The following is a 27,900-nucleotide window of genomic DNA, read 5'->3' on the forward strand; positions in this document are numbered from 1 at the left end:
CCTCAACCCTATATACTCAACCTGTAGAGATGATTGATAACGCCTCCAACAATCTACCCCTCATCCATCGCCTGACGATCTAAATCCGGATCCAGATCCAAATCAACCACCCACGGCGCATTCAGCGGCTCATAGTTAACAGTAACAACACTCGCATTCACAAACAACGTCTCCTCCCCGCGCCTCAACGGCCTCCCAGACCCAGAACTCACATCCACATACGCGCACCGCTCCTCAAGCACCCTCTCTCGATCCCAACTAACCTCCTCTTCTCTTCGCCTCAGGGTCCTAGATCCATAATCGGGTCGCGATTCAGATCCGGCTCCAGCCTCCCACTCCACCCGCCGTGCCCCATACCCCTCATGGATATGCCCGAAGACATGCAACGCAGGCCTCGCCCGCTCAACCGCGCGGTAAAGGTGTTCGCACCCAATGCTCTGCCCCGTCCCAACCACGCGATCCAGAATCCCGTACGGCGGGCCATGGGTGAGCAGGACGTCGACCCCCGGGTAGGAAGGTACAACCAACCCTCCTCCTTCCGCTCTCTGTTCCTGCTGGTGGGCGCTTTTGGAGTCCTGGGGGGAATTATTATTATCATTATTATTATTAAACCGATCCAAATCCCGTGGATACGCAAACGCCCACTGACAAAACTCCGGCGTGTAGGGGGTCGCATAGACGGTGAATTTCGCGCCCGTCGAGGGAACCGTGAATGTCCTGATCTCTTCCTCCATGTATCGGATCCCCGCCTTTATGGCTTCGTCGCTTGTGTATAGTGCTTTTATCGAGAGGGGGTCTTCTAAGTTCCCTCCCCCTCCCCCTCCCCCTCCTTCTCCTCCTCCACTTCCACTACTATCACCAACCCCTGGCTTTGGTAAGGGCGAGGTATGATCGGAGACATATCGATGCCGCAACCAACCGAGACGGGAATAATAGTCCTGGTCCAGCGAGATATCGTGATTGCCCGCGATGACGATCTTCAGCTCGGCCGGGTGCGATTTAAGCAGTGAGAGCATGAGGACGTGTTCGCTCTTCAACCCGACTTTTGTGATGTCCCCTGCGTGCAGCAGGACGTGGCATTCCGGCAGCGGGTGTCTGTAGGGGGTTGATGCGGTTGATGGGGCGGAGGGTGGGGAGGGGGTGAGCGTGTGTGTGTCTGAGAGGAGGAGGAAGCGGGTTTTTATCTTTATTTTGGGGGGAGGCATTCTCGAGTCTGTGAGTGGGAGGTGGTGAATTGTGGAGAGGCGTTGGAGGTTGGTGGTGAGGAGGAGGGGAAGGAGGTGCGGGGAGGTTCGTCAAGGGTCCCTGGGCTTCAGGAGACTGCGTCATAGATGAGGTGCATCTAGAGGTCCTAGATAGAGAGTAATACAAGGGGCAAGGGCAGTTGTTCGAAAGAGTACCATGATCATCATTATGAGGCTACACCTGGCGCAAAAGTCATCGAGTCTGAATTGCTAACTCCGGTCCACGCCCGTTTACATGACAGATTCACAAGGCACCGCAAATAAATAAGAGGGAAATTTAATTTTTTGCAGTACAACGAAATATCTCTTCTCATTTATTACCTGCGCCTACTTGCGGATCGCACGCTGGTAGAACGCAAGCTCCTCACCCTCCAGGATGTATCCGTCCACACGGCCGCTCTGACCAGGGCGAGAGGCAACGACGGCATACAGACGACCAGACTCAAACTGTCTCTCGAGAGCGGACTCGACCTTGCCGGACTCGGCGAAACGAGCGGCCTGCTTCTTCACGACGCTGTTGCTCTTCTTCTCCTCGGGGACCTCGGACTTCTGCTGGCGCCTGCGGCCAAGGGGCTGGCCGTAGTGGGCCTCGTACCATTGTCTGAAGGGGGCGGCATCAACCTGCACGACGGCGGACTTGGTCAGGGTGTTGGTGTGGACCAGGTAGTTGTTGGAAGGGTGGTAGGCGACGACGATGACACGGGTCTTGCGGGAGACACCCTCAGAACCCCAGGAGAAGTTGCCGGAGTCGAGACGGAGACCACGGAACTTGCGGTTGCCGCCGCGGGTGCGGACCAGGTGGATTCTCTTGCTGCCGATACGGGTGTTGGCGGGCTGGCGGCCCTTCTCGAACGCCCTGTGGAAGTCAATTTCTGGCCCTCGTACCATATCCCATCGCGTGTTGCCTGATCATACCTCTTCTTGCGGTAGCTGGCCCTCTTAGCGCCGGTGGCCGAGCGCTTGTGGCGGGAGTCGCGTGAGATACCCATGTTTGCGGTCGATGTGGGGGACTGTTCAGGAAAGTAAATCAGTACGAGTCGACGGCGAGCGATATGAATCCAAAATTTGATCGCCTCCAATTCTATCCAGTCGAGCGTGGCATCGTGATAACCGGTAGTTGTGGTCGCGGTTATTGCAAATTCAATATTGTGAACTCCCTCCGTTGATAACTCTCTTTTGTTGGCCAATCCGCAAGATAGCAGTGATTTTCGACCATCCCATCTCACTTAGTCCAATTTCCTTCCTCTCACACTTGGTATAATAGATTCGACTTGACGACTCGACCGCGGGCTGAAATTTGGCAGAGGTCCGAAGGCGCATAGACGACTCGCTCGACGAGATAGAATTGACGGAACCGAAATAATGACTCGCAGTATTCAGGAAGAAGGATACTCACCTCTGAACTGGCAGCCCTTCACCAAGATCGCAGCGGCAAAGGTTGTCGTTAGGTTGTCGAGGAGTTGAGTGCTTGTCGTCAGCGGTCGTGGATTCCGTGTGTGTCGCTCGCTTGTCGAAATTGCCCTATTTTCGTGGGCGCTAACCAAACACAGTTAGTGTTGTGGCTCGTGACCTCGTCTACACTTTGCTTCTTTTGGATTGCTGCCCTGTTTATCAGGCAGACATACTTTCGAAGCTTATTTTTTGTCTCTCGCTCTAACACCTCTAACTTCAGGCTCTCTGTTCAGGAGGGAAATCCACTATGTCGCCTTCTGATGTTCTCCCCCCTCTGCCTCCTTAACCAACGTATCAAACCTCTTCCAAGCCGGAAACCCTTCGACAAACCCTAAAATCGTCCAAACCCACCAAAGCCTCGAAAACAACTTCACATTGTACTTCCGCAACCGCAGGTACGCCAACAAAACAATCGTCTCAAGCCCATGCAGGACCACAAGAACACCCCAGATCCATGGCTGGTATGCGTGACTGAATGCCGTGAACCGCGGGAACCGAGCCAACCCAGCGCCCTCGTAGAGTAAGGATCCCGGCTCGAAATTCGCACGCCGCGCGTAGCCCACCAGGATGGAGAGGCAGAATGCAAACCCGAAGATCTCGCCGGCGGTGCGGGGCGGTGCGTAGGTTGTAATCTTTGTGTCGGAGAGGCCAAGGCGGCGGAGGGATTCCTTGTGCATTGCGACGACGCGGGGACGGGTTTCGGAGAGGTCGGATAGCGGCGGTTTGAAGGGGATTATGTAGCGGCTGCCGTTCGGCGTTGATATTATGAGGTCTGTGAGGCGGACGTCTTCGAGGGTTGGGGATGCGGCGGCGCTTTTGGAGACGGAGCAGTAGGCCCGGAGGTACAGGGAGAGAGAGCGGGAGTGGTCGGTGTTCATGTGCTTGATGATGAAGGCTTTGCGCGAGTCGTCGGCCATTTTGCTCTGATTTGTCTTCCTACCTGAAGGATTTGGGGGAAGTTTGCAGTCCGAGATGGATTGTGATCGGCGGAATTATTATGGAGTCCTGAGGAGATGAGGCAATTCAGAACTGTCTCTCCACGCCAGAGTGCCAAGGCACCTCGGCTTATCTGCATGTGTGCAGGTCTCCACTTCCATGGCACATGGCACAGCTCTCTCACAGCTCTCTCATATTATCCACGCATCGACTTACATTAACAGATAGATTAACGCTCTTGTATCAGGTACAGCAGAGCAGAACACAATTAATATGACAAGACTTCGACTCCCATGCCCACCACAAGCGACTCTCAGTCTATGCCCTAAGTCCTCAAAGACTTGTAAAGCGTTTCAGCTTCGAATGGCATCCTCAAAACTGGTTGGCAACGAAGGAAGCTCGTGAAGCAATATCGCCAATCCAAATCGTCATTCAAGCACCGTTGTCGACATTGTTAACTCCTATTCATGATTGGCAATTGGACCAGTGAATATATCAGGAAAGGGTACCTAGGAAAAGGGTATACTCACAGTAACGCCAGCGACAAATCCCCATGGATCTTCGCCTCCAACTCAACCTCAATATCCAAATTAAGATCCAGCTTCAACTTCAGCCCCTCCTCATCGTAGATACGCTTCTTGTTTCCCTCTCCACGCGTTATCGAGCCATTCTGGATAGCACCGCTCTGATTGCTGACATTGTTGTTGTCCCTGCGGCTTATTGTCTGCCCGCCGCTGTATGACTGGAGTGCCTTCCTCGTCGCATGTATCCCACAAGAACCGAGACTCCCGCAGACCAGGCATCTGCTGCTGCCGCAGTTGAGGTTACGGCTGGATTTGAATCTGGATATTGAGGTTTAGCTGAAGGCGAAGATTCATGGTTATTTGACGCTGGGATTATTGTATGTCTCCCTCCTCTCTGACTTGTATTTTGGGATTTCGGGAGAGATACTGGCTGGCTGATTAGGAATTAGTGAATGAGGTAACCCGTTCGACCTCGGTATCAAATTCAACGGTTGTCGGTGCCAACTTGATGCTGCGATCAGTCACAATCCACCTGGTGTGTAGCAGACGACTATTCGAATCCCTTGGCTTTGTTTGCGGTGTTTCTAGGGCTCGCTCTAGATCCGGGTTCTGATTCGTCTTACTTGAAGTTTACCGGTCTAACCGGCGTGCCATTTCTATATTTTGACTGCATTGCTTGCGTTCTATGAAAAGGATTACTAATGAAGCAATTCCAAGTAATCCGAACACCGCCGCAAACCTCATATATCTTATATATGCCATAAATGGTGTGAATCTAGAGTCCAACAATATACATCAGGCCATATCCAACCGTGACGATCACTGCGAATGACATCAGACTGGCGGGGATACCCCGCGTAAAGAAGTGTCGCACTTGCAGGTAGCGCTGCCCAGTCTGCGGCACTTCCGTCATAATGGCGGCTAGACGACCGTTAAATCTCTCTCAACAATAAACTGGGACTGTGCGACTTACTCATATTTGGGAACCCACTGGTGGGCAGAGCCATAGCCACTGAGCACATCAGTGCGCTTGCCATCACTAGCAGATTGGGATGTGGGTCGTCCATGCTGACCCCGATCTGGCGGACGAGAGGAAGCATGATCAGCGCAGCGACGGTGTGCGAGATGAATGTCGCGACGACCAGAATCAATGCTGAAAACACAATAAGTACTCCATAAAGACTGAAATGTTCGACTCGTATCCGGATCCCGTCCGCAATTGTATGCAAAAACCCCGAAGAAGTCACGGCCTTTCCAAGGCACAGACCACCAGCTGCGAGAATAATTATCGTCCATAGGAAATTGTTGAAGTCCTCCTTGTTCAGGATACCGGTACCGAAGAAGAGCACAATTGGGATGATTGCAATCACACCCATGTCCCCAAAGACATGTTCCAGCTGATGGCTGCCACACCACAGTGCAATGGTGGTTACGGTGACAATACTAACAAAGTATTGAATGCCAGAGAATTGATCCTTCAACGGTCGGATCGGTACGATGGTTGTATCGCGTCCAGGACGGAAGGTGGCCAGCAAAAGTACCCAGATCAGCAGAATACAGATGATGCAGACGGGAATTGAGACGAAAAACCAAGTCCCCCAACTGATGCTGGGGTACATGTTCTGAAGGGCGATAATATTCTGTGGAGAAGCAATGGGTGACGCTGCACCTCCGACATTCGCAGCAAGGGCAATTCCTAAAATCAAGGCTCTGGCGAAACTGGAATCGGGGGGAAGGTTCCGTAACAGAGGCTAGACACGAGTTAGTGGAGGGCCTGAAAAACACAAGAGAATACTAACCTGAATAATCGAATAACAGAGTACCGGCGAAGCTACGTTGCTAATCCACATGCTGAGGAACATGCTCACGAACATATTGGTGAGAAGGACAATGCGGTGATTAGAGCCGGCTTTACTCAACACAAACATCGCCATCCGTCGAGCAATGTCATACTTGGACAAAGCTGCTGCTATGGTGAACCCACCAAGAAGCAGCATTATAACCGGCGTCCACATGGCGCCAAAGGCAACAGATGTGGCCTCTTTTGGACCCAGACGCTTGTAGGGCTTCTCTTCTGATTTCATGATACCGAGAATGACGACAAGGAATGGAATGAGGAGAGAAGTCACAAAGAGTGGGATCACCTATCACAGTTAGCTGTGTCAATCAGTCAGTGTGTAAGTACTCACCTCGGTTGCCCACAACAAACTGACGAAAACCAGCATGGCCAAGCAATTCTGCTGCTCCGGTTTCTCCATGATCGGAATTTGAAGCAACACCGCGAACACAATCAGCACGAAAACAAGAGTGGCAAAATTGAGGCTCCAAAGCCATGAGGGAGCACGAATTACTCCAAATGGTGTACGAAATTCCGTTCTTGGAGGAACTTGTTCGTCACCTTGTCGACGCGCTGTTTCGGGGTCCTGGTCCCCCCCGAGAAGTGTATGGCGGATACCAACATTCGCGGCCTGTGCTTTCCTTTCAATGCCGATCATCTCCCTCCATACGGTATTCCTCTCCCAAACTACGTGTTCTCTGAGATGTAAGCGAAGCTCACGTTTGGCGAGAGACAGATCGCCTGCCGTTGACAATTCCGCATATAAGGCCTCGATCTGGTGGATACGTGCGTCCACTTTGTCTAAGGTTCCACCGGTAAACGGATAGGCAGGTGATACGGTAGAACCCATGTACTCCCGGCGGAGATTGCGATCAATGATCTTATCATATTTTTTTAGAGCTTTGGAGAATCCAGTCTTATTCAGCTGGATGTACGACTTGAGCCCACAGAGAGAGACATAGACAGCAATGATTCGTTTCTTCAGCGAAGCCGCCGAGTTGTAAAGTTCTAGAAGCGTTGGGTCGGCGAAGAGCTCGGTCTGGGTCCCACGGCGATTGAACGACTGACTGCCAAAGCCATACCTAGCGTCCGTCCAGAATGAGCTTCTCATGTCGTCAGTCCGGTCATCGTCTGAGTGGCCAAGATGAGCGCTATGTGATTGTTTAACTGAAGGACGAGCCGTCGATGGACGCTCATCGTCGCTGTCCTCTTCGTCTTCATCGGCAGCTGGTTCACTGGTCGAGCTCCGGCGCCGTCCATAATCAAGGCCAAAGTCGGCTAGCCGTTCCTGCCCTGAGCCCGAACTTACCCTTCTGTCTTTGGATATGCTTTCGTTCATCGGATTCATGTCGGCCCCGTCAGCTTTGGCCGTGTACTCCTCGGCATCCCGCAGAACATCCTCGACCTCCTCAAAAATCTCGGTTTCCTTAGCATGGTAGAAAGAGCATATCTTTTCGAGTTCCGCATCTAGGGCCTGTCGAAATATCGTGTCGGCGCTCGGAGTACTGTCAAGCAAAGGAGCAGATTCAACATCGGTGGTTTGCTCATTCAATCGATGGGCCTGCTGCTCTAAAGAATAGATCCTAAGCAAAGGCACATTTCGTTAGTTTGGGACCAATTAAAGGCTGTATCACTCGAGTACGGCGTGGGTCGCACACTGCCACCGGACTTGGAAACGGGACGCAAAGGCGAAAAAAAAGTTCGAGGGTGATCACTTGGGATATTCTCAACGTACAGTTTCTTTAGATTGCTGTAGGCAATATAATACGCACTCCAGTCGGGAACGGCGTTGAACTGGATGCTGTGCGAGAACTTCATCTTGGAATCTGGGTCGCCTTCCTTTGACGGTGTCGAACGCAGACGAAGAGCCTCTACCCAATATCGGAACCTCAGTGGTTTTTCCCAACGAAGGTGTGCTCGATCTGAATACTGTCGCGGATGACCTGAAAGCTCGCGACCGGCTTGTCGAGGACGCTGCGTTGTGCGAGCGTCTTGTGACTCGAGTTCTGAGGGGACAGTGCGAGGGGGCTCACGAGGTGGGACAGGATACTCGGCGAGCTCGATATCTCCGGGCGAAACGGAAATCACGTTGTCGTCAGCAGTCGGGGCACTCGTCGCAGAAGCGAAGCGTGCCGCACTTTGCCTCCCTGCATTCGACGACACGGTGTGCGGCGAGAAGAAGTTGAATTGCTGGGCTGTTGGTTTCGACTGGGTGCAGGTGCAGCCGCACGGTGGAGTTCCGTGGCTGTTGGGGGCGCAGGATAGTGGTTCAGCCGGAACTTGAGAAGGCCAACATCGGAGAATCTAAACAGATGGCAGAGCTCGTGCGAGGAGAACCCTTTGAAGCGTCGACAGCAAGGCTGAAACTGAGCGGGCTTTCTAGCGGACTTTCCTCGCGTCAGTCAGGAGGATCGGAGCTCCAGGCTGAGAATCTCTGCACCGCCCGGGGCCACGTTCGGGTTTCGGGAAATTTTGATTTTCATCATTTCTTAAAAGTCTATTTGTCTAAACGTTAAAATATACGAGAAATTAAGAAAATATGATATCTATGAGATATTAATTCTTCAAGTCAATATCTAACATATAGCTGGGGCTTTGGTCGGCGTGAATTCGTCCAAGAGGAGAGCATTCTCGGATGGGATACTATAGTCATGTCACTTCCGGGCTCCCCAATTGTCGACTCCTCCAGCTGACACACTAAACAGGAATTGGCTTGCTCAAATGGCCAAAGCAGCGCATATGGCCGTCAACATTGGAGATGAAGCGATCTGTGTCACCAATAGCATCAGTAACCCTACAGATAGAGTAGATATGGCCCGACCCAATGGCTGAAAGGGAACAATCGACTTACTCAGAAAGATATTCTCACTCACGAATCCCTCGCAAGTGCAGTACATATATAGGTCTGGCTGGGTGGCTGGGTTGGAAAGAAGGCAAGTATTGCAGCTCTTGCCATAGTTGCCACTGTTTAGTCGGATAGATTAGCACTGGCTTGCGAAGTAGTGCCAACGTACTTATCACGGGCAACGAGCTTTCTATTGTCGTTTGCAACACATAGATTCAGATCTTCTTCGCTGAAGAGATACTCTCCGTTGGCTTGGCGACAGAATGCGCGGAGATAATGATCGTTCACTACTGAGACCTGGCCCAATTATATTAGAGTGAGCTGAGTTGAAACTCTTCAACGCAAGTGAATCATCACTCGACTTACCGAATTAATATCACAAGACTGGAGGAATCCTCCATCCGCGGCAAGGACAGACGTGAAGAGCGCTGGAAGCGCGAAAAGTGGAACTCGCATGATGGTCAAAGACAAGCAGAAAGAAGGGTGGTATTTGGCACAGCCGATGGTCTCGTACCTTTTGAGTGACCATATGATCCTTTATATAGGTAGCAAAAGCCTGGAAGTCCGCAGATGGAATACGCCGTTAGTAGTATGCTATCAATGCACATTCAGAATACGCTGCCCAGCGAAGTGTATACGCTGCGGCGTATGCCAATGGTGGTCGTATACGTATAGAAATACGCTTTAGCTACAGCTGTGCTTGGGGTAAAGCAAATCGATAAAATGGGAGGCCTCAACCTCGTAGAGCATCTTGCTCCTCCTTGGCAGCCGGTCAGCGCCATGAAAAGGTCAATTTCTGCTCATAGTGACATTTGCAAAGCCACACATGTTGGCCAAGAATATGAGCATGATATTTCCCCAGAAGCGTTCAAGCTCTATTCCTTGTATACGGGCTCTTGCAAGCCGAAATTAGATTGGCGAGATAGTCATTATAAAAGTCCCTGAGGCGCGCAGAAAATCCAGTGCAGGTGAGACGGTTGGGGCAGTTAATGGGTGCAACAACCTGCTCTTTTATATTCCATGCTCCCATCGTCCCATCAGGAGCCCTTGCCCTACACTCACGGGAGTGGTAAATTACCAGCGTGCTATTGGGCCAGGGGTATGGATGGAAGCGGACCAGATCCATTAGCAAACAGTTGGCATGCAAAGTATGTGTAGTTGCATGGGGTGCAGTCGTTTTTTGGGCCGCAAGCAGGCTTGCTCTATAATCGCTATTCGTCCTAAGACGAGACAAACGTGGGTGGGACTGACAGAGGGTAACCTTGGAAGGGGCAGCCAACTACCTTAGTTGCTAGTTTCTGTGGGCCGTGCTGCCCAAGGCTTTGTCAACCCGACCTCATAGGGACTTAACTCTTTGCTTCCAAGGTTGCAAGAGAGCCTCTTCATCAATTGCGTCCATCCCACGTAATTTCTGATGGGCTACCACTAGTACTACACTACAGGATGATAAACCGTGCAAGGTCGCTGGTATACCTTGAAGAAACCCATCAACCTGCTTGAGCATCTCAACAGCTAACACACTCTATCTAGTCAGCGACTGGCTGTTTTGAGGAGCAATACAGCTTCTTTGGGTTCCCTTTCCTGGTCTCTGGCGCAATTATGCCGGCAGTGTTCCTTTTAGCAAACCATGCGTGTTCTTATAGATCGTCTGAGAGGACGCCGCCCATTCATCACAACCATTCCAATGACTACAGACCACATGGGTGACTTCGAGGCTGCGGCAGGAGTTTGAGATGGCTCAACCTTGATTTCTCGCACCAGGACAGCGACCGCACTGCGTTGGCCTGTCTTGAGATCCAGCTTGGAATGCCGCGTTAAATGTCGTCTCTTGGTCACTAGGCTCGTTCCACCCATCTGTGCTGTTCTCGACGCCAAATGTGACCTCAGGGCGGCTCTCATGGGATTGGTATATCTCGCGAGGTGAGGACGGTGGCTTCTCCGTGCGAGATAACGTCCTGCATCAAGCCTCGCGCAGTTCCCACCATGCGTCCACGGCCCCAACGTTCCTGCCTGTTTAGGGCGTGCCTCTGTGCTAGAAGGAGAAAGCCCCTGTACGCATGGAATAAGAAGGCGCGACCTCGCGAACCTTCCGGCCAGGGCTTTTACTTGGCATCTCGCGATGTCCCCAACCTCGCGCCACGGTTAGGACGAGACCAGTATACCGAAAACCGATCATTGAATATATACTACCTGTATCAATATTACTAGGAAGACATGGATGGCCCAGTTGAGTCAATCCGTAACTTGATACCAATCACTGAACGCCTTGCACAGCGAGTGGTATCCATCGACGTACGATCTCGAGAGTCGGAGGTACCATACTCAGCATGGCACTACGAGATCACACGACTTCGGCACTGGGCGGCTGCTGTTGATATTGAGTCGCTGGATGAGAGGCTTAGCCGTAACCCGGCACTTCAAAGTGAAACTATTCATCAGATGAGAAATGTTCGGATCGCCTTGAGAGACATGGAATTGTCACAATTCACAAGTTTTTACCCCCCGAATGAGCCAAGGGGCGAGACTCGTCTCCAGATTCTCTACGGACGACTCAGAAAAAGCATTGACAATCTATACGCACTGCCTTGTGTCACGCAAGCAGATGTGATGCCAGAAACGTCGAGGAACCCTGGAATTAGGCAACAAGCAGATGTTGCAGCCACCGAACAGCTCGGTAGGGTCAGCTTCAAACTTGGGCCTGTAAAGTGAGCAGTGCAGGAATACTGACGGTGGCACAGAACATGGTAGCCCAAGGACCGGTCGGGGATCACACCGGGCCCAGTTCAAGTACGGAGCCAGATACCAGCGCTGTCTCAATGCCTCCAGCGCCGAGCACACACGGAAGTTTCTTACGGGGCAGGAATATCTTACCTTTTCCGGTTCTGACAGAAACATGGTAATGTGTGAGTTTCGTTCAATCTTCATGCTCCTGAACTGTACCGTTCCTTATTCTCTGATAGTGCCGTTGTATGAATGGGCCGATAGTCTACGGTGAACGGGTTCCATGTCGAAAATGTCAACACCCGCGATGCATGGGATGCATGAAAATATCACGATTACGACGCCTTTGGAGCATCGTTGCCGTCATGGGCCTTGCTATATCATCCATCTCGCAGCTGCAGGGAGAGAGACTTGATGCAATGGGCTGAAGGGAATGCCAAGGACGTTGTTACTACATAGACCAATGTATATTATCATAAGACCGGGAAGGGAGGCTTCCAGAGTTATTACTGACCCGAGTAGCTAGGCAGTAGATAGTTGCTATCGAGAGTCCATGAAACGAGAACAACAATATAGAACTGAAGCAAGGCGTGGGCGTAGCTAATAAAATTAGTATCTATTTTCCCGACCATTCTGATGGGCGGGTACTAGTATTACTTGTGCAGTCAAGAGACGGGCCTGGATGTCAACCAGCACTCTCTCAAGACGACATGCCACAGATGAGATATTGGGCGCCCAAAGCCATCCTGATAATTCTTTACAGGACTCAGCCCTTGTCTGATAATACATCCATCTAAAAAGTGCTCACGAAAAAATTCTTAGAAATACAATAAGGAAAGATCCGTCATCACCCTCCAACACAACCACCCTACCCAACCTTGGACGCCAGTCAGCGAACGCGAACCCCCCACCCAAAGGAGAACGCTCACACCCCCGCTCAAGCGGGAAGGAAAAAGAGAAAAAGAAATCTACTTCTTCCGCGGCTTCCTCCCAACCATCGCCCTTCCCGCAATACCAAGCTTATAAACCGCCTCCTTCTTCTCCCACACACCACTCCTCCCCTCCGCAACAGCAAGAAGCTCGTTCGCAACCCGCGTCGCAAAGTACGTATCACGCCGCCTATCCGACGCGTCGATGATCCACCGGATCGCGGCGCGGCGTCGCTGGCGCTCCGCCAGTGGGACGGGGACGGCGACCGAGGCGCCGCCGCCGGCTAGACCCTTTATGTTGCGGAGTTTGATGAGCGGGGCGACGGAGTCGATTATTAGGGTGAGGTAGGCGATTGGGTTGAGCGGGAGTTGGGGGGCTGGCGGACCCGGGAGGAGACGGCGGCGCGGGTTCTGATTTGGGGGCGGGGCGGAGCGGAGGTGGTCGAGGATTTGGGACATGTTCTTATCATCATTTTCTTGTCAATTCTGCTTTCGATATGTGGAGGGTGGATGAGGACGAGGGGGATGGAATAGATACCTTCTGTGCAACGCTCAATTTCCCATCCCGCATCATCAGCTTCGTAAACTGGTCTACCACCGACTCATATCGCTTGCGGTAGTGCTCTGTTCGCGGGAGGCTCTCCGGCGCCGGGAACTTCAGTCCTGGCGGTAACATCGCCGTTGCTTCCTGGGTGACTTGGGTGATCATGCTCTGGACCAGGGCGGCGGAGGCGCGATCCTCGCTCGTGGCATCACTCCCACTCCCACTGCCGCTGGCGCTGGCGCTGCTGCTTTCTTTCTGTGCATCTTTCTGCGCCTCAACCTCGCCCTGTCCCGGTCGAGCGGAGGTCGAGAAAGACCGGGACCCCGAGGGACCCTTCTTCAACTGATCCTGGAATACCTTAGGCGCATGTTTCTGAGCCTCCTTGTCGCGGGAGAGGATCTACCACGCCAGTCATGTCGTCAGCAAATTACCATCCCCAACTTAGACCAGAGCTTAGACTAGTATGGGAAAGGAAAAGAAAAAAAAAGGTTACTACCGACCTCAGAAACCATCGTCCCCTGCTCCAACTCCGGACTCGACGGTACTCCATCACACCACTTTTCCTTGTCAATGATCTTGTTGATCTCTGCTGCCTCCTCGCTCACATGGGGCATGGACTCTGCGGCGCGCTGAGCCTCCTCCGGTGTCTTTCCGTCTGGTCGTGAATAATCTGAATTCGAATTCCACCTTCGCTGCTGTCCAGTAATTCCATGTGCATGTACCCGGTGTGCCTTCGTCGACGCAAGACAGTGTCGGGGCGCGGATTGCCGAAGTGCAGGGACTGCTGTCCGCGCAGCGAAGAGGTTGAGTAAAGGTGGCATGCTGTGTCTATTTGTCTGTCTGTCTGTCTGCGAATTGAGCGCACAGCGCAGACTGTGTGGACAGTTCGGGGATATTTTGGTTTCCACCGGCGAACGTTTTTCCTCTCCATTTTGAGCTGAGTCATCCAGCCTTCGATGCCAAGACATCCGCGTCAGTGTGAAATCATTGCTGGATGGTTACGAGGAAATTCTATAGTATGAGACGAAGAATTTGCAGTGCCAATTCGGACCGTTTTCCTACAATTGCATCCCGAGAATTCCTAAATTAGAGACTCAAATCTGGTCAATCCCAATCCAATAACCCCCGTCCGTTTTCAGTCCAAACATCGACAAGCAAAGAAAAAGGTTGAGTGCAAGGCATAAGCCTGAGCTGAAGTACCCGCTGTAAATGTAACTGACCCGCAGTGCAAAGTGAAGCAAGCTGCTCGGCTTTGATATGTGTTCAAAGAGATATAAGAGACAACAGAGAGCGTAGGTAGCTCTTGTAGTAGGTCAAGGGGTCGTCGCATAACCAAATGCTTTAGCGACAGGAGAAAAAACAGAAAAGCGCTGAGAAATCAACCAACTGATGAGAAATCCACTCTTTGGAGCATCGGTATAGCCTAGCTTTTACCGCAGCTTCAGGGCGTGGAAGAGAGCGTCCTCATCCACATTGTCAGGATACACGTAGAAGGCAAGCGCGAGGATCAAATACATCCCCAAGCACAGGCAGCCCTCGAGGTAGTTGGACTTTCCGTCTTGGATGAGGAATGTCACGACGAGCCCCGAGATGAAGAATGCGACGGTCTCGAAAATATGGAAATGCAATGTCATGTCCACATTCATGATCCAGCCGAGGATGACGAGGAATGGGGTGACGAATAGAGCAATCTGGAGACTGCTTCCGATGGCGACGCCAATTGCAAGATCCATCTTGCCCTTGTAAGCGACGATAACAGCCGTCACATGCTCCGCAGCATTTCCGACAATGGGAATCAGAACAAGACCAATGAACGTACGGCTCATTCCTGTCTTTTCCACAATGCTATCAATGCTGCCAACCAGATAGTCAGCGCAGATGGCAACAAGAACAGTCACGATGACCAAGGCAATGCTGGCAGCCCACGGATTCAACAGGTGCTCCTCTTCATGCTCCTCGTTGCCTTCTCCGGCGCTTTCTGGATCACCGGAGGCTTCGTTGTTGACTTCCTCAAAGAGATGGGCGTGCGACCTCAGCTGGAAGAAGAGGTATATTATATAGAGAACGAGTAGAATGATGGCCGTCCAGTGAGACAAGAAGAGAATATTCTCGGTTTTATGGCTCGGGTCTTTGGCGGAAGCCAAGGATGCGTAGAGAGTAGCCGGGATAATCAGCGAGGCGGACGAAACGGTCATGAGAGACGACATGGTCGACGCAACCGTGCTGTTGAACGACTGCTCAGGGTATCGAATACCGCCGACCAGGAAACAGCATCCGAGCACGAGTAGAATGTTGGAAAGGATGCTACCGAGCATGCTGGCTTGAACAACACGAATCTGGTGGTCTTTCAGGGCAATGATGCTGACCTATTGATGAAACTATTAGCCCAGGTCATCACATAGGGAAAAGAATACCGTACAATCAGCTCAACGGCATTTCCGAAAGTCGCATTCATCAGCCCACCCAGCGCCTGGCCCAAAGTAGCCGCCAACTCCTCCGTTGCGAAGCTCAGCAGCGAAGCAAGCGGGACGATAGCCAAGAAGTTCAGGGTGAACACAGCGGTACTGTCCCAATGGAGCGCACCCGCGATGATACCCAAGGGAACGAAGATAAGAAGGACGTTGACATAGTCCCGCGAGATAGTGGCCCAGGTCAGGCGCACAGCTTGTGATGGCCAGTTCGACCAGTGGAGTTCAGGTTTGAATCGAGCTGAATTCCGACGGTGAGGGTCGCCAATCAAGGCTTCTCTCTCGTCAGGCTCCTGGAAGCCATTGCTGTTTGAAAGGCCCGACATTGTTCTTGGAGGACCCCAACTGTGTCTTCGGAAACTGGAGAAGATACTTCTCGATGCTGTGTCGCGGTTGCGCAGGACTGTTAGCTCACGGCAGCCCTCGGACGGATTGGGTCGAAGCGGAGTCGGCGAGGATTGAACTGCCCATTAAAGGCGCAAGGATGGATAGTATAGAAGAATTAAAGCAAAGAGAACAAAAGTAGTTGGAGAGAAAGAGTTACAAGAAAAGAAACTGAGGTTGGTAAAGGAGAGAGTGATGATCCAGAAGCACTGAAGGAAACCAGCAGTGTGGATCAGAAGACCGGAAAGAGACGACGAATGATAACGTCGGTATGATGAAAGGAGGGGAAGTCTCGGATCAAGGGGAATGAACCAAAGGAAGAAGATGATCGATGATGTTGAAGAAGGTTGAGGGAAGTTTGAAGGGCAGAAAGCACCTACACATGAGGAAGCAGCGGTGCTTGTGGCGACGCTCGGTGCAGATTCGACAAGCGGCCGTATAAGTACGAGGAGCGAAGAGTCTTGGGCCAGCGGGATTGTCCCAGCTCAAACAATGTTTGCCGGCAGCAGAGGAGATTAACTATCTTGGTTGAGGAGGGGGTGTGGAATGAATCAGGGTCTCTCGGGTGGACGCAGGGTGACGGCGCGAGCCATGGTTGAGATTGATGTGGCTGGAAGGTTTGACTTTCACGCAGAACTGCTCCGGAGCGAGCAGGACAAGGGAAAAGAATCTGCCCAGAGTCCAGAGAGGCTTGAGTTCATTGGACGAGTTGCAAAAAGTCAAGAGAAAGCTCCTCTTGCACAGCCTCAGTGGATTGTCAACTCCACCCGCCGAGAACATGGGCGCTTTGATGAGCACTGAGAATTCTCGGCAGGGATGGAGCTCAGCGAAATCCTGAGACGATACATTTGGACTCAACCGGAGACGCCATGGAGTGAGTTACCAGACAGAAAGATCTGGTTCTACTGATGTCGAGGGGACCAGAATCCGAACCCAGACAGACCGTTTAAATCCCCTCTTCAAGTGATGAGGCACCCCGCTACCTCCCAAAAGGGAAAAATGTTCGGGACCCAAGCAACGACGGCGACAGCACCGCTGCGAGCGGACACAGCACCGCGAACATCAGGGTCCGACGGACTTTCTTCCTCCCAATCCGTGCCCTGATTGGTCTCCTTTCCCCCCGCCGACGCCAGCGAAGTCTCAAGTGCCGAAGGGCTTTGACTTTTCAGGTGGCTGTGGTGGAACAACTCAACGCTTTGGATCTGGTCTTATTGGCCACTTTTCTGAAAAATGGCGCAGTTGTTTTCCGATCTTCTATGTTGTCCTCTGAGGAAGCCCCGTTCTCGTTCTCCGTGGCTTGAAAGGGAGCTGCGCTTCATATCCAGGCGTGACGTCAGCCTAGACATCGCGGGTATTCGAAAAAACGAGCAGCACTCTCTCTCCTTTCCACCGGAGAGCCAGGTGGCTGGAAATCAGTGTATTAGAATGTAGTCTACGATATAAAAATCTGCAAGAAATACCCGGTCGAAACCAGGTGGAAACGAGAGAGATATCATGCGTCGAAGAGCAACACCTCGAAGACTATGTCGATGTAAAGTTAACAAGCTGATCAAACTCCCACTGCTTAATCCCCAGGCTAGTCTATCAAGCCGGTCCTCCGCCGAGTCCTAGTCTGTATGAGCAACTCACAACTTCATGGAAGCCCCGCCACGATTTAGATGAACTCACCTGCAGCAAATGTAAGAGACCACGTGCGCGAGGCTCCCCCGTCGATCCAGCTGGAGTCGAAGTTAGGCTGTGCAAAGAACCGCCACGAAGCAGCGGGGTCGATAAGCGCGAGGTTGGAGTAGAGGACGCCCTTCCATCCGCCCTCGACATTCTCGGCCGGGGTGGCGGCGTTCGATGCGAAGATGGCGTTCCACTCCTCGCGAACAAATTTCTGGCTGCGCACGTATGGGGATGACGGGAGGAGGGGGAGCATATGAATTCTTTTTTTTTTCCTTGTTAGAAGAGTCTTTCAATGAATTGGAGGGGAGGGGTAGATACCCTTGGATGTATTCGAGGTTATTTCCAAAGTAGGTTGTGTGGTCGACCTTGTTCTCGAACAGCTGTTTGGCCTATTAGTTGTTGAAATGTCGTCAAGGTGTTGCGACTTACAATTCCGGTGACCTTGTTGCCGATGAAGTTGGAAGGGTGGTTGGCGTTGTCGCTATCCATCAGGAAATAATTGTGTAGCGTCCGCCGTAAAATACCAAGCATGAGATTGCCTCGTGCCTCCATGCTGGCATCGCCGCTTGTCTTCCCCCACATCTTGATGGCATAAGCAAACATGGTATCCTCCGACGACGACTCTTGGTCCTTCCCGTCAAACGACTCAAAAAGACCCTTAGCCCACGAGTGTCCATGATACCAATCGAAGGCGCGTGAAAATGGGAACAAGGGGTCATTCGCCGCTGGGTTTCCTGCGTCACGCACGAGCGCGTTAACCCACTCCCTGTTGCCCTCAACCCAGTTCGGATCAAGACTTCCGATTATAGCGGCGGCATGGATGAAATATCCGTAGTGGAAGTGGTGGTCATTGTAGAGCGTGTTTCCGAAATCGGCGCCTACATCGCCGCCGTAACTGGCAGAAGACACAATCCCCTTCCAGACGGTATCGTAAACGAGTGGGTATTCCTGTCTGTTCTGAACGAAGCGGGCAAAGGCCTGCTTCAGCCGCTCAAGGGCAGGTGCGGCTGTGGCGTGGTCGCCGAGCAGCCTATCCACGGTGTATATAATGGTAGCGAACTTACTGAGAGCCTTGCCACTGTAATACATGCTGTTCAAGTTGGTTTGGCCATCGATGTCCTGCTGGAGCTCAGTCGTAGCCACGTCCCTAATAGCTGCTTGGGCTGCAGCGGAAAGTTGACTGGTGCTACCTGTAGCGATGCTCCACGGAGCGAAATCCATAGTCGTCGGGAGGTCAGGCTCTGTCATCGTCCAGTATTCACCAATTACCGCTCTTGCAATTCCTTTCGTAGTGGTCCGTAGCGTGATGTTGACGGCTCGTCCTCTGGTCTGTGAGTCGAACGACTCGACATGATGAGGCAGAGCGAACATCATGAGGGGTGTATTCTGGACATCTTTGCCGGCCTTGGCCCAGGCGAGGCGATATGTGCCAGTACGGTTGTTGACTGAACCAGAAACAATCGCTTCAGTGGGGAAGACGCCGGACGAATTATCATAGAAGCTCTCTCCCGCAGACCCTGCTGGATTCTTTGCAACTTGAATGGTGCCTGACCAACCAGGAAGCCCCCGGAGATCAGTAGTTGATACCAGCTGTAAGTTAGGATCCCGCCCATCCTGCGGGGTTACGTAGATCAGCCAAATAGTGCCATCCTCAAGAGTGGCGCGATATTTGAAGATTCCGGACCTGGGCGAGCCGACGGTCACCACCTGGCGGAAATGAACTCCGCTCTGGAGAACAGGTTGCAATTGCGTGTAAACCCCGGTCACATAGGCCATACCCTGTACCACTGGAATAGTAATCCCCTGAGAAGATCCCGCCTTGGGTCGCAGGACAGCATTAGCTGAAAGCGACAAGGGATTTTCTACAGTCAGCACCGTGGAACGCGAAAGCTCCGTAGCCGACAGAATGATAGACTGGATGCCGATAGGGTTGATATAGTAAGACACTGGGTTCCCCGGTAGCTTGGAATTGGTCGGCCCGTATGCGATCAAGTTTGGTTCAACGTGCGAGATAGCCATGCCGAAACTTTGCAGGTTTCCACTCCCTTTCGCCCATGCTAGCGTGTAGGGATGAGTGAAGGTGGCGTTCGTCTGGGTTCCAAGGAAAAGCGCGCTGTGGAATTTGTTCGTTTCAATCGGGTTCGAGGAGTTCTAAAGCTATTAGAATGGCTGATAGAGACTCGGCGCATTGGCACTTACAACTCCATGCTTGGCCACGGGATGGTCATTTCGGGATGTTATCGCTGACGGAATCGGCCCGGTTCCAACTGGAACAAATACGTCTTGGTTTGCGGCCATGGAGGATGTGTCTAACACCATATGCCTGTTAGCATAATCTCAGCTTATATACCGTAGTTGACAGACCTTCGACGGGGTGGATGGAAAATGTGCTTGCTGGTGGAGCTGAGACCGAAGTTGTGGTAGTCTTAGTGGGAAGGCTAGACGGCAGAGTGACTGAAGTTTGGTTCTCGGTCGTGCTGGAGCTCGAAGGCGAGGTGGTGGGTGTAGGCGTTGCAGAGAGATCTGAGTCCGGATAAGGAGCTGAAGCTGAAGCTGGCTCCGGGGATGGTTCAGCTGGATCGTCAGACGGGCTATCAGAGTTGCCAAGCAGCCAGTCAATCAAAGACTCAGGCTGCCCCAGGGTATTAAGTAGATCATTTATCCCAAGAGTCCCGGCCGAAGCTGTTGGGGTGGGCTGTTCCAATTCGTGGCCTTCGCGTTCAAGTTCAGTATGATAGACCTGTCTTGGGTTAGCAAGAACTTAGCCAATGACACTTGATGTACTTACACCTTGTGTCTCGGGTAGCAACAGTCGTGCGCCTTGAGTAGAAGGCGGATATTGGGTCGTTTCTGATGCAACAGTTGGCTGAGTGGGAGCTGGGGCAGGCTGCACTGTCTTCACGGCCAGTAGCCATATTAGCAAGGTCACCAGGCGCTGCTTATATGTCGCCTGCATTTTGGGCTGCTCGTAAACGCAAAGTTCGACCCTCGAATATACAAAATAAAGATGAATTGACACGCAAGTAGGTCAATATATAGGAGGTGATGTTGAACGATCAACGTGAAACGTTCTAACCCATCTAAATGGTCTATATGTTGCTCCAGGGGATAAAAAGGAAGAGACTGGAATCACAAGCGGAAATAGGCGATCCAGGAATATTATACTTCGAGATTGGCAGCATGTAAAGGAGCGTGATGGGAACCGTGACGGTTGGCCCTGGTATAGAGAACGAACAAGCGGGGCAGATGGGTTGCAGTGGAGTACAAGATGCAGACAAGACAGAGGCAATCATATTGAATAAGAGGGAATAGTGAGCTCACCGGACCCGAATGTCAACAGATTCCAGGCACGATGGATGGGAATCTCGGTAGGCCCGAGCAAACAACTCCACTCCCTGGCGGAATATGCTGGGCGAGATGGGTGTAAGCCGTTCAGGGATTGCAACGTACCACGAGAATGTCGATCTGGGTAGACGTGAGCCTCGAGTCACAACAAACAACGATGACGGTCACCAAAAAGGGAAAGCAATGTAGGGTGCCCAGGTGGCCGAGAGGGATTGGAATGTGGGCAGGTCCTGGTCGGGGACCACGAGTGACAAAATGCGATCGGTGAGGAGAACTTACAGAGAGCGACTGACCGAATCGCCTGACAAGAAACTGCTATCGACCTTTTGCGACTTTGGGGATGAAGAGGAGAGAGGATGACGATGACGAAGATGGATGAGGAACAGAGACGGAAAGAGGTGGAGCAGAGCAGCAGAACGGGCAACTGAAATATCCCCAGATCATGATCCTGGGACAAAACCAGACAAAACAACCTGATGAAAGAGCGACTCGGGATCTCTTGACCAGACCTCTCAGGCTTTCAGCATGACCTGCAAGCACAGGCCTTTACTTCCCGGTTCATTGTTTACCATCCATCTCGATCGGGATGGGAGCACGGCGCCCCTGGAATGCGCCCCAAAAGTTTTCCGCGACGACGAATCTCGCAGATTCTCCGCAACGGAATCGAAACCAGACTGCATTTTGGAGCCTGAATCCAAGCCTCATCATGTCCATGTGGTCGTGCGAGGAGGAAGAGGGAAGACTTGAGGTTCACTCAAGGTTACAGTGTGGCTGCCCCGCGTCTCTCAGCAGACCTGATCATCTCCGGCGAATTGGACCGAGATGACCAACAAACAGGGATTTCGACTATTATAGTAAGCTTTGCTCACTGAAAATGATCGGGTATCGTGATAATAATGGGCCAGCGATTTGACGATGGAGTAGCATCGCACTTTTCTCATTAAGATGCGAGATGTGGATCAAACAAGTGATGCAAAATGTGTACTTTTCAGCCATCATATATCCTATACTATGCTTTTCCAGAAGCATTCGGACTCCATCAACTGACCAGCAAGATCCATCACGGGCACATAACGGGCACAATCGCCCCCCCCCAACTGCAAGCTTAGACAAGGTATCTGAACCCCTTCTGCATCCTCAGACTCTCATCTGCCACATCAATAGCATCGTGTGCCTCATCCGGTAGCGAATCCTGCTCCTCAAGCTTGTCGTTAAGCCGGGAGAGCACCATGCGGAAGTATAGACATCCTACGATCGTAACACCGAACATGGCTGTCACGATGCCGTAGCTCTGACGGAATCCGTTTGCTTCCAGATCCCAGACGTACGAACCGGCGACGTTGCCCAGCTGGCTGAAGGCGTTAATCATGGCTATGGCGACGGCACGCTTGGCGGGCGGGCGAGGGAAGGATGTACTGATCCAGGAGTAGAAGACGATGAATCTGATTTCGTCAGCTTAAGCGGGAGTTGGACAATGGGAACGGACCAAGGACTTACCCAGCGTAAGATGCTGCCTGGAGGAAGAGAGCAACGTAGCGGGCTGCGACATTCAATGTAGACATGCTGATAATGAAGCCGAGGAGGCCGACAAGGATGGGGCCGACGATATGCCAGAACTAGAGCAGCGTAAGCAATTTGGTAACCTAGTTTCGATGAAGCAGTGATGACGAACCTTCTCCTGATACCGGTCAGAGCTCCAGGCGACACACAGCGAAAAGAGGCAGGAAAATATCCATGGAGGAGCGCTCATGAGTAGAGTTGGCACATAGCCGAAGCCGAGGGTCCCAGTTAGAGTGGGCTGGATTTGGGTTAGCGGAGGGCATCAAAGAGTGAAGTGAAAGCTTACAAAGAAGGCGTTGAAAGAGAGGCCAACGACGTAAGCGGTAAAAGTGATCATCATAATATAGATCTTGCTATCCTTAGCAGCCATGAATAAGCCATCCCACGGCCCTTGCTCCTCAGAATCGACGTCAGCTTCACCAACATCCTCGGTCATCCGTAGTTGAGCAACCTCGAGCTCCTCCTTGGTGAAGCCGCGTGTATTATGGGGTAGATCGGGAAGAATAAATCCTGCAGAGATGGCGATCGCCATCGTGGCGGCGCCCTCGACTGGAAAGAAACATTGTCAGTTACTGATGTAACAGGGAGGCACGAGTTAGCTTACTCCAGAAGAGCCAGCGCCAGGCAGCGTGTCCGAGAACACCCTGCATATTGGAGAGGACTCCAGCTCCAACAAGAGCAGAAAAGGCATTGGAGATGAGATTTCCACAGAAAAGAATGGCATTCCGGGTCGTGAGCTCTCGGCGGGTATACCATTTTGACAGAATCATGAGGGCACCAGGCAGGAAAGCAGCCTCAACGAAGCCCAAGAAAAACCGGATTGAAACCATTCCTGCGAAGTTATGGGCGACACCGGAGAGAGTCGAGATAAGACCCCAAAGAAGCATGATAGCGCCAATGTAAATTGATGGTCGTGAGATGCGGTTGATGAAGATGTTGGAAGGCACCTGCATCAGGATATATCCCACATAGAGAATACTGAGACAGGTTGCGTATTCACTGTAATCCAGGTCTAGATCTTCTTCGAGGCCCTTGAGACGAGCAGCGGCAATGTTGTTGCGATCCAGGTAGTTCATGATGTAAATGAGGACGAAGAGGGAACAGCGAGCATCGAGTTTGCGCTTCAAGCTTTTCTCTAGCTGCGCTCGCCGTGTCGGGTCAATTGAGGAGGAGATCCCAGAAGCATTGGGCTTCTCCACTGTCTCGATATTTTGCTTCTCGATCTGAGCGGCATCAGAGCCGGTCTTAGATATCTCGTCCGCCATGGTTAGTGCTCTGCGGGAGAGTGTGAAAGAGGAACAGAGGGGTGAGTGAAACCTGACATGAAATTTGCTCTGGGGATAAAAGCCCCCGTGGGGAAGGGGAATAAAAGATATTTGATTCTCTCAATAGAAACATGGCTCTGTGCGTTCGCCGCCGATCCCACGAGTCACACCTTAACTTGTGGTCCCGAGATGGTTCGGCTTGCCGGTTCTGGAATACTCCTCCGGAGGTATGGGGTTCAGGCGGACCAAGAATCGCATGCGCTTTAGGGAGCCCGCACTGAGCTCCCAATCAGATCGCCAGATTTCCAAGGAGCATGCACTGGAACTTGGTGTTGGCACGCACATGTTGCTAACTGTGACGTTTTTCTGCTCGAGACAGCCTTTCGACTGGTGCAGCTATGTGGATATGGTGCGGGATGAAACCCATCTGCCGAGAATATTCCGAGGCTTCTGAGGCCACTGAGAAGCCGAGATCTTCGGCCTTCCTCTGGAACCGAAAGACGGCCTCAAAGCCGAATTCCCCTGTGCCTGCCGTTCTCTTTCCCACCATTGCGAGTCCCAACGCACCACGCACAAAGATACGGAAGCACTGGGTACAGAGACTGGAGACGAACGCCGGGCAACAGAGCTTGCGGAACAAAATTTCGGACGACCTGGGGGGCATTCAGACTCGGCAAGTATGGGGATCGTCGGATCCAGAGGCGTGGGGGAGCGTGGGAGGGCAGAGGAGGCGTGGGGTGGATGGATCCATCGATATATCCATGGATACATCCCACCCTAAGCCTAAACCAACTCTCCATTTTCCCTTTGAAGAGTGATCTTAGGGCTCTCTTGCCCTAGTCACGTGCGAAAAGATCCCAATGAGGAATCTATAGAAGAGTTCCGAGGTCCCCCCAGGTCATCCTAGTTTGCGGGAATTAACGTTGCTGGGAAGCGACGGGTCATCTTTCTCCTCAGGGGCTACGTATGTCTCCTACTTTCTCCGAAACAGGTTGAGTCGGGGTTGTCATGATGCAAAATGTTTTTGAGCAGCCGAGACGCTCGCTCCTACAGAGCAGTATATACATTACATGCCAACAACTGACCAGCAGCGGAATTGCGACTATACCATGGGTTTCTCCATCGGCTTGATAATTCCCTGCTTTATCATCACGCGAGGCTTGGTAGACGCCTGGAAAGTTTCTTTCGTAGACCACTCAGGGCCAATGGGGATTCGGAGGGACCGCTCGTACTGTTGCTTTGTCTCAAATGGGTGAGGGAGCTGGGTTGCGAGGTACTTGTTGTTCTACGCAGGTGAGATAGGAACATGTTAGCGGATCACGAAAAAATTCCACCCAGGGGTCGTTTCTTACCTTCTTGATGCTTCTCTCGTTGATGATGACGCGCGAGAGTTTAGCGTCCTTCCGCTTCTCAGGCTTTACTCCCTCGACAGTGGTCAAGACCCGCTTCTGACGCTTCTGCTGCTTCTTGCTTACTCCGTCTCCAGTCCAGCTGCCCCAGCCGGGGAGTGTCTCGTCGATCACCTTATCCCCCTCATCTTTGACGGTGTCGAGCTTCTCTTGCTCAAATTCCTGCACAACCTCATCACCAGCAAATGCTCTCTTCACGAGGTCGTGATTCTTAAGTAGTACCGGCACGCTGTCCTCGTCGTCGCTGTCATACTCACCGTGCATATCGCGCAGTTGCGGTGTAGACGTTTTGGCCTGTGGAACTGCGGAAGCTTTCTTGGACTTGGGTTTTCCGGTGTCCGTAATTGCCGGAATTATATCGATTGTCTGCTGAGAGTCTTTGGCTTTCGTGCGACGGCTTTTCCCAGACGCTTCCATGAGCCACGGGTTGTCCTCCTCGCCGCCAGACTCATCCTGCGCGAGAGCTTCTGTAGCTTGCGCAGCTCGTGGTGTCCCCCTTGATTTCGCGTTTGGTTTTGTTTTGTTTCCGAGAGAATTGTTGCGAGAAGTTTTGGCCTTGGATTCAGCGTCATCAGGCGAAACATGTACAGCTTCCTCGTCTGACGCTGGAGGCTCCTCGAATTCATTACGGGTGTGCTGTTTCTTACCCTCCTCTTTCTCGGCTTTCTTGTCCGAGGAATGGCCAAATTTACGTCGGCCGACTTCAGACTCAGCCTCGGACTCAGATTCCTCGCCTCCTTGTAGCTCGCGGTTCAGGCGGCGAATTTCGGCGTCATTTTCTGCTTTGCGGGCGGCCTCTGCGTTTTGCATGAACTTCATGGACAACAGCTTGGTATGAGGCCCTTTGACTTCCTCGTCGGCTTCGCCGCTCCCTTCCAGGTTATTGAGCTTCTTGAGAAGCTTGCACTTTTCAGCGTCGGAATCTTCTTCCTCCCATGGGTTCTCGTTTTCGGATTCGGATTCTGAGCTGGATCCAAGGTAGTCCTCTTCACCCCTGGTCACCCGTTTGCCCTCAATCCGCTGTCGTAGCTCTTCCTCTCGCTGAACCATTTCAACCGCGCCTTGCCGAGCATCTTCATCCCACGCTGTTCTGCCAGTCTGCTTCAGACTCTTTGCCCATTTGCTCTCTTTATGCTTGGAACCCATCCTGGCCTCGGCTCGCCGGCGTTCATTCAGCTCCCGATCCTGCTCCTCCAAGTCTACCCCAGCCAGTAAAAGAGCTTGCCTTTCTTTCAGCTCCAATTTCTCTTGTTCCTTTCGGTGTACACGGCGGTACGACTTGCTCTTGATTTTCTTAATCCTCCTAGCTCGGACCTCTTCTCTGAACATTAAGTCACGATGTTTACGCAACTCGGCTCTTCGGGCACGTATCTCTTCAATGGGAAGTTGCCGTGCCTGTAATTCCTCAATCTCCTGTACTTGATCTTCAGCAGATTTCCCTTGAGCATCCGCGAGCCCGCTTTCAACAAGGATATCCCGAATCGCAGTCTCAAGTCCAGTTTGAGGTTCAACCACTCCCAAGCGATGTGATAGCTGGGCATCCGGGTCGGGCAGGGGAAACATTAGATGTTCAGCCCTGCGATTTGCCTTGACCGTTTCGATCCAGCGGCCAAGGGTCTCTTTGCTCTTCTCGTACGCTGCTGCTCGGTCAAGGCGGTCTTGTTGCCGTTTGGCGAGCGGCGCATCCAGTTTCCCGGGAATTCCTGACGTGGTTTTGCCAGATGACACAGCGGACTCAACATGCTTGAGGGAGCTCTTGAGTCGCGAGTCGGTAATTGATGGGAGAAGGTCGGCCACTGTTAGCTTTCGTGCAGCTGTCAATCCAAACTCAGTTGGGTTGAGATGCTCTTGTCCGCTTTTCGTCTTTCGTGTCTTAGAAGCATCTCCTGTCTCCATGGAATTCACGAAGTTCTGTAGTTTCGAGAGTCCATCTTCGTTTCCACCTTCTTCATCGCTCAGTGATAGCTCGGATCCGTCCTGTTCGTCATCGGAATCGCTGTCGTCTTCGCTCTCAGAGACACTATCGTCAGAATCTTCGCTCTCGACGCGCTGCTTTGACTTGGATGCGGCCTTCTTCGCTTCCTCCTCTTCCTCGGCGGCATTCATATCCCATGCAGCTACGAGATCGATGGCGTCTTCTCCGAGATCGTCCTCATCATCCACATCCTCATCCGCATCGGAGTCTGCCCCTTCGGATAGGTTTAACCCAAGTTCCCGTTTCGATTTCTGAACTTTCCCCCCCGACTTGTCCTTGGACGTCGAGCTCCCTCGGAAGGTGAACCCTTCAAACCTCTCCTCGTCACTGGAGCCCATGGCCTCGTCACTGTCCAGTTCGCTGTCATTGTCGCTGCCGACCCCGATTTTCCACCTGTGGCCTTCACCGTCACTACCTTCATTCGACTCGTCCTCGGAAGATTCGTCGCCCGTGCGACGACGCTTGTTATTCGGACCATCAGAGTCCTCTTCGTCTCTTCCCGTATTCCGCTTGCGCTTGAAATAATCGTCATCGTCACCTAACCGGCTGCGTCGGATCTTGGCCCGCTGAGGGGTTTCTCTTTCCGCGATCGAGAGAGCGTTGAGAATCTTTCCGGACCGTTTCTTTGATGCGGGCTGTTTCTTCTTGAATGAGTCGTCTCGAGGACCGCGGAGCTGAGTCTGTTTGCGTGGCATCTTCGCGCCTAGAAATAATAGAAACAGGCGCAGAAGAATATCAGACAAACAGATGCCCTGCGAAAACTCAGCCCAAACGAAGCTTCTCCGTTAGTGCAA

The 27,900-nt window shown here is 52.2% G+C and overlaps 11 protein-coding genes across 11 annotated transcripts; 1 reads left to right on the plus strand and 10 right to left on the minus strand.

The window, feature by feature from the left end:
* Window positions 1-53: 53 nt before the first annotated feature.
* BJX67DRAFT_371197 (40S ribosomal eS8 domain-containing protein) lies at window positions 54-2,233 on the minus strand (the record flags this gene model as incomplete). The annotated part of the gene is made up of 5 exons (XM_071031049.1): window positions 54-543; window positions 613-778; window positions 920-1,213; window positions 1,589-2,100; window positions 2,160-2,233. 5 exons carry the CDS (start codon window positions 2,231-2,233, stop codon window positions 54-56), a joined length of 1,536 nt encoding a protein of 511 aa, XP_070887850.1.
* Window positions 2,234-2,722: 489 nt separating this feature from the next.
* Window positions 2,723-3,820, minus strand: BJX67DRAFT_349443 (DUF2470 domain-containing protein). The gene has a single exon (XM_071028749.1). The coding sequence runs from the start codon at window positions 3,611-3,613 to the stop codon at window positions 2,942-2,944; it is 672 nt and encodes a 223-aa protein (XP_070887851.1). The 5' UTR covers window positions 3,614-3,820; the 3' UTR covers window positions 2,723-2,941.
* Window positions 3,821-4,486: 666 nt separating this feature from the next.
* Window positions 4,487-8,526, minus strand: BJX67DRAFT_349446 (putative plasma membrane phosphate transporter Pho87). Its single transcript, XM_071028750.1, has 5 exons — window positions 7,729-8,526; window positions 6,346-7,576; window positions 5,956-6,300; window positions 5,130-5,907; window positions 4,487-5,077 (listed from the first exon to the last, which is right to left on the minus strand). The coding sequence occupies exons 1-5, from the start codon at window positions 7,809-7,811 to the stop codon at window positions 4,932-4,934; spliced, it is 2,583 nt and encodes an 860-aa protein (XP_070887852.1). The 5' UTR covers window positions 7,812-8,526; the 3' UTR covers window positions 4,487-4,931.
* A 34-nt stretch (window positions 8,527-8,560) lies between these two features.
* BJX67DRAFT_349448 (CVNH domain-containing protein) lies at window positions 8,561-9,320 on the minus strand. The gene is made up of 4 exons (XM_071028751.1): window positions 9,205-9,320; window positions 9,008-9,135; window positions 8,845-8,957; window positions 8,561-8,761 (listed from the first exon to the last, which is right to left on the minus strand). The coding sequence occupies exons 1-4, from the start codon at window positions 9,292-9,294 to the stop codon at window positions 8,691-8,693; spliced, it is 402 nt and encodes a 133-aa protein (XP_070887853.1). The 5' UTR covers window positions 9,295-9,320; the 3' UTR covers window positions 8,561-8,690.
* Window positions 9,321-11,233: 1,913 nt separating this feature from the next.
* Window positions 11,234-12,109, plus strand: BJX67DRAFT_349450 (uncharacterized protein). The gene is made up of 2 exons (XM_071028752.1): window positions 11,234-11,512; window positions 11,577-12,109. Exons 1-2 carry the CDS (start codon window positions 11,278-11,280, stop codon window positions 11,831-11,833), a joined length of 492 nt encoding a protein of 163 aa, XP_070887854.1. The 5' UTR covers window positions 11,234-11,277; the 3' UTR covers window positions 11,834-12,109.
* A 40-nt stretch (window positions 12,110-12,149) lies between these two features.
* On the minus strand, window positions 12,150-13,918 carry BJX67DRAFT_349452 (mitochondrial 37S ribosomal protein uS7m). Its single transcript, XM_071028753.1, has 3 exons — window positions 13,533-13,918; window positions 13,027-13,431; window positions 12,150-12,950 (listed from the first exon to the last, which is right to left on the minus strand). Exons 1-3 carry the CDS (start codon window positions 13,851-13,853, stop codon window positions 12,528-12,530), a joined length of 1,149 nt encoding a protein of 382 aa, XP_070887855.1. The 5' UTR covers window positions 13,854-13,918; the 3' UTR covers window positions 12,150-12,527.
* Window positions 13,919-14,231: 313 nt separating this feature from the next.
* Window positions 14,232-16,114, minus strand: BJX67DRAFT_40316 (calcium/proton exchanger). The gene is made up of 2 exons (XM_071034941.1): window positions 15,452-16,114; window positions 14,232-15,398 (listed from the first exon to the last, which is right to left on the minus strand). Exons 1-2 carry the CDS (start codon window positions 15,824-15,826, stop codon window positions 14,463-14,465), a joined length of 1,311 nt encoding a protein of 436 aa, XP_070887856.1. The 5' UTR covers window positions 15,827-16,114; the 3' UTR covers window positions 14,232-14,462.
* Window positions 16,115-17,468: 1,354 nt separating this feature from the next.
* On the minus strand, window positions 17,469-20,508 carry BJX67DRAFT_379815 (glucan endo-1,3-beta-D-glucosidase; the record flags this gene model as incomplete). The annotated part of the gene is made up of 7 exons (XM_071032656.1): window positions 17,469-17,491; window positions 17,553-17,812; window positions 17,871-17,932; window positions 17,982-19,703; window positions 19,752-19,861; window positions 19,917-20,292; window positions 20,341-20,508. 7 exons carry the CDS (start codon window positions 20,506-20,508, stop codon window positions 17,469-17,471), a joined length of 2,721 nt encoding a protein of 906 aa, XP_070887857.1.
* Window positions 20,509-21,862: 1,354 nt separating this feature from the next.
* On the minus strand, window positions 21,863-23,896 carry BJX67DRAFT_40298 (major facilitator superfamily domain-containing protein). Its single transcript, XM_071034940.1, has 5 exons — window positions 23,062-23,896; window positions 22,744-23,006; window positions 22,570-22,695; window positions 22,395-22,513; window positions 21,863-22,339 (listed from the first exon to the last, which is right to left on the minus strand). The coding sequence occupies exons 1-5, from the start codon at window positions 23,720-23,722 to the stop codon at window positions 22,003-22,005; spliced, it is 1,506 nt and encodes a 501-aa protein (XP_070887858.1). The 5' UTR covers window positions 23,723-23,896; the 3' UTR covers window positions 21,863-22,002.
* BJX67DRAFT_40297 (uncharacterized protein) lies at window positions 23,897-24,428 on the minus strand. Its single transcript, XM_071034939.1, has one exon. It carries the CDS (start codon window positions 24,384-24,386, stop codon window positions 24,072-24,074), a length of 315 nt encoding a protein of 104 aa, XP_070887859.1. The 5' UTR covers window positions 24,387-24,428; the 3' UTR covers window positions 23,897-24,071.
* Window positions 24,429-24,724: 296 nt separating this feature from the next.
* On the minus strand, window positions 24,725-27,888 carry BJX67DRAFT_349463 (UTP14 family protein). The gene is made up of 2 exons (XM_071028754.1): window positions 25,075-27,888; window positions 24,725-25,007 (listed from the first exon to the last, which is right to left on the minus strand). The coding sequence occupies exons 1-2, from the start codon at window positions 27,799-27,801 to the stop codon at window positions 24,825-24,827; spliced, it is 2,910 nt and encodes a 969-aa protein (XP_070887860.1). The 5' UTR covers window positions 27,802-27,888; the 3' UTR covers window positions 24,725-24,824.
* Between the last annotated feature and the right edge of the window lie 12 nt (window positions 27,889-27,900).

Source organism: Aspergillus lucknowensis (genome assembly GCF_044049455.1).
Source record: "Aspergillus lucknowensis strain CBS 449.75 chromosome Unknown BJX67scaffold_12, whole genome shotgun sequence".
Lineage (NCBI taxonomy): Eukaryota > Fungi > Ascomycota > Eurotiomycetes > Eurotiales > Aspergillaceae > Aspergillus > Aspergillus lucknowensis.